The sequence below is a fragment of the Orycteropus afer genome, unplaced genomic scaffold, assembly GCF_000298275.1.
Source record: "Orycteropus afer afer isolate SDZICR_OR568_19922 unplaced genomic scaffold, OryAfe1.0 scaffold00048, whole genome shotgun sequence".
NCBI lineage: Eukaryota > Metazoa > Chordata > Mammalia > Tubulidentata > Orycteropodidae > Orycteropus > Orycteropus afer.
The window spans coordinates 3,776,398-3,777,368 of NW_006921635.1; the positions used below are offsets into that span (position 1 = coordinate 3,776,398).

Genomic DNA, 971 nt, shown 5'->3' on the forward strand with positions numbered 1-971 from the left:
GGGGGCGGGGAAGCTGCCTCCCGAGAAATCAAGAGCGAGCTCATTCAAGAGTAGTATGTCCCATCCCTACTCCCCCACACCCAGTGACTCAGTGGAGAGTTAGGGTGGGGAGTGCTTGTCAACCCCTCAGGCTGAGGCTCTTGAAGGAAGAAAGGATGTGGGGAAATCCCCCAGTATCTTTTAGCTGATAAGAACATGGCCAACGCCTGCCGGCTTCAGGTGTGGGCCAAGAGGGAGGCAGCTCCGGGGTCTCTCTCCTCATCCCCACCTCCTGACACCTGCCCTCAGGTGCGTCAGACCCTCTGTACCCTTTCTTATCCCTGAACATATCGGGACCACCTTCTTATAGATCTAACTTCAGGGATCCCTTATTCCTGCTGTTTGTTCCTGCATCAAGCTTGCTGTTCTAAAAGCACCTGGGCCCCCCGGCCTCGGAAGTCGGTACGGTTTTGTCACCCCTCAGAGTGCCACTTGTCGCCACGTCTGGCCTCCTCTAGCATCCACGACAGCCTTCTCCCGTTCTTCCCCTCACCCCCAGCCCGCTCTCTTAGGGCCCCGTCGGGGCTGCGGGCGGCGCGGCCCCGGCCGGAGAGGGGGCAGGGCAAGGCGGTCTGCGCTCACCATGGCGAAGCCGGAGAGCAGAGCCGAGGTCCGGCTGGAGGCTTTGAGCTTGGCGCGGCTCAAGTACAGCTTGCGCCAGGACAGCGCCTGCATCGAGTGCTCGTTGAGGCTCATCACCTCGGAGTAACTCTGGCCGATCCAGTCCGGGTAGGTGACGGCGGGCGGCGGTGGAGGGGACCCCGGGGGCTCCCCGTCCCCGCTCCGGCGGCGGCTCCGGCGGCTGCCGCTGTTGGTACTACCGCCACTGAGGGGAAGCTCGGGGCTGTTGTTGTTCGGGGGCGGGGCGGGCTCCGGATGCATGGAGCACGCTGCAGAGGCGCGGGCCGCCCGGCTGCCTGCACCGACAGCAG

General features: G+C 64.1%; 1 protein-coding gene across 1 annotated transcript in view; it reads right to left on the bottom strand.

The window, feature by feature from the left end:
* ORAI1 (ORAI calcium release-activated calcium modulator 1) overlaps positions 1-921 on the bottom strand; it is a 13,230-nt gene extending 12,309 nt beyond the window's left edge. The window contains exon 1 of the mRNA XM_007938153.1: positions 622-921. Within this exon, the coding sequence (XP_007936344.1) occupies positions 622-921 (300 nt within the window). The remainder of the gene's footprint in view (positions 1-621) is intronic.
* Positions 922-971: the final 50 nt, after the last annotated feature.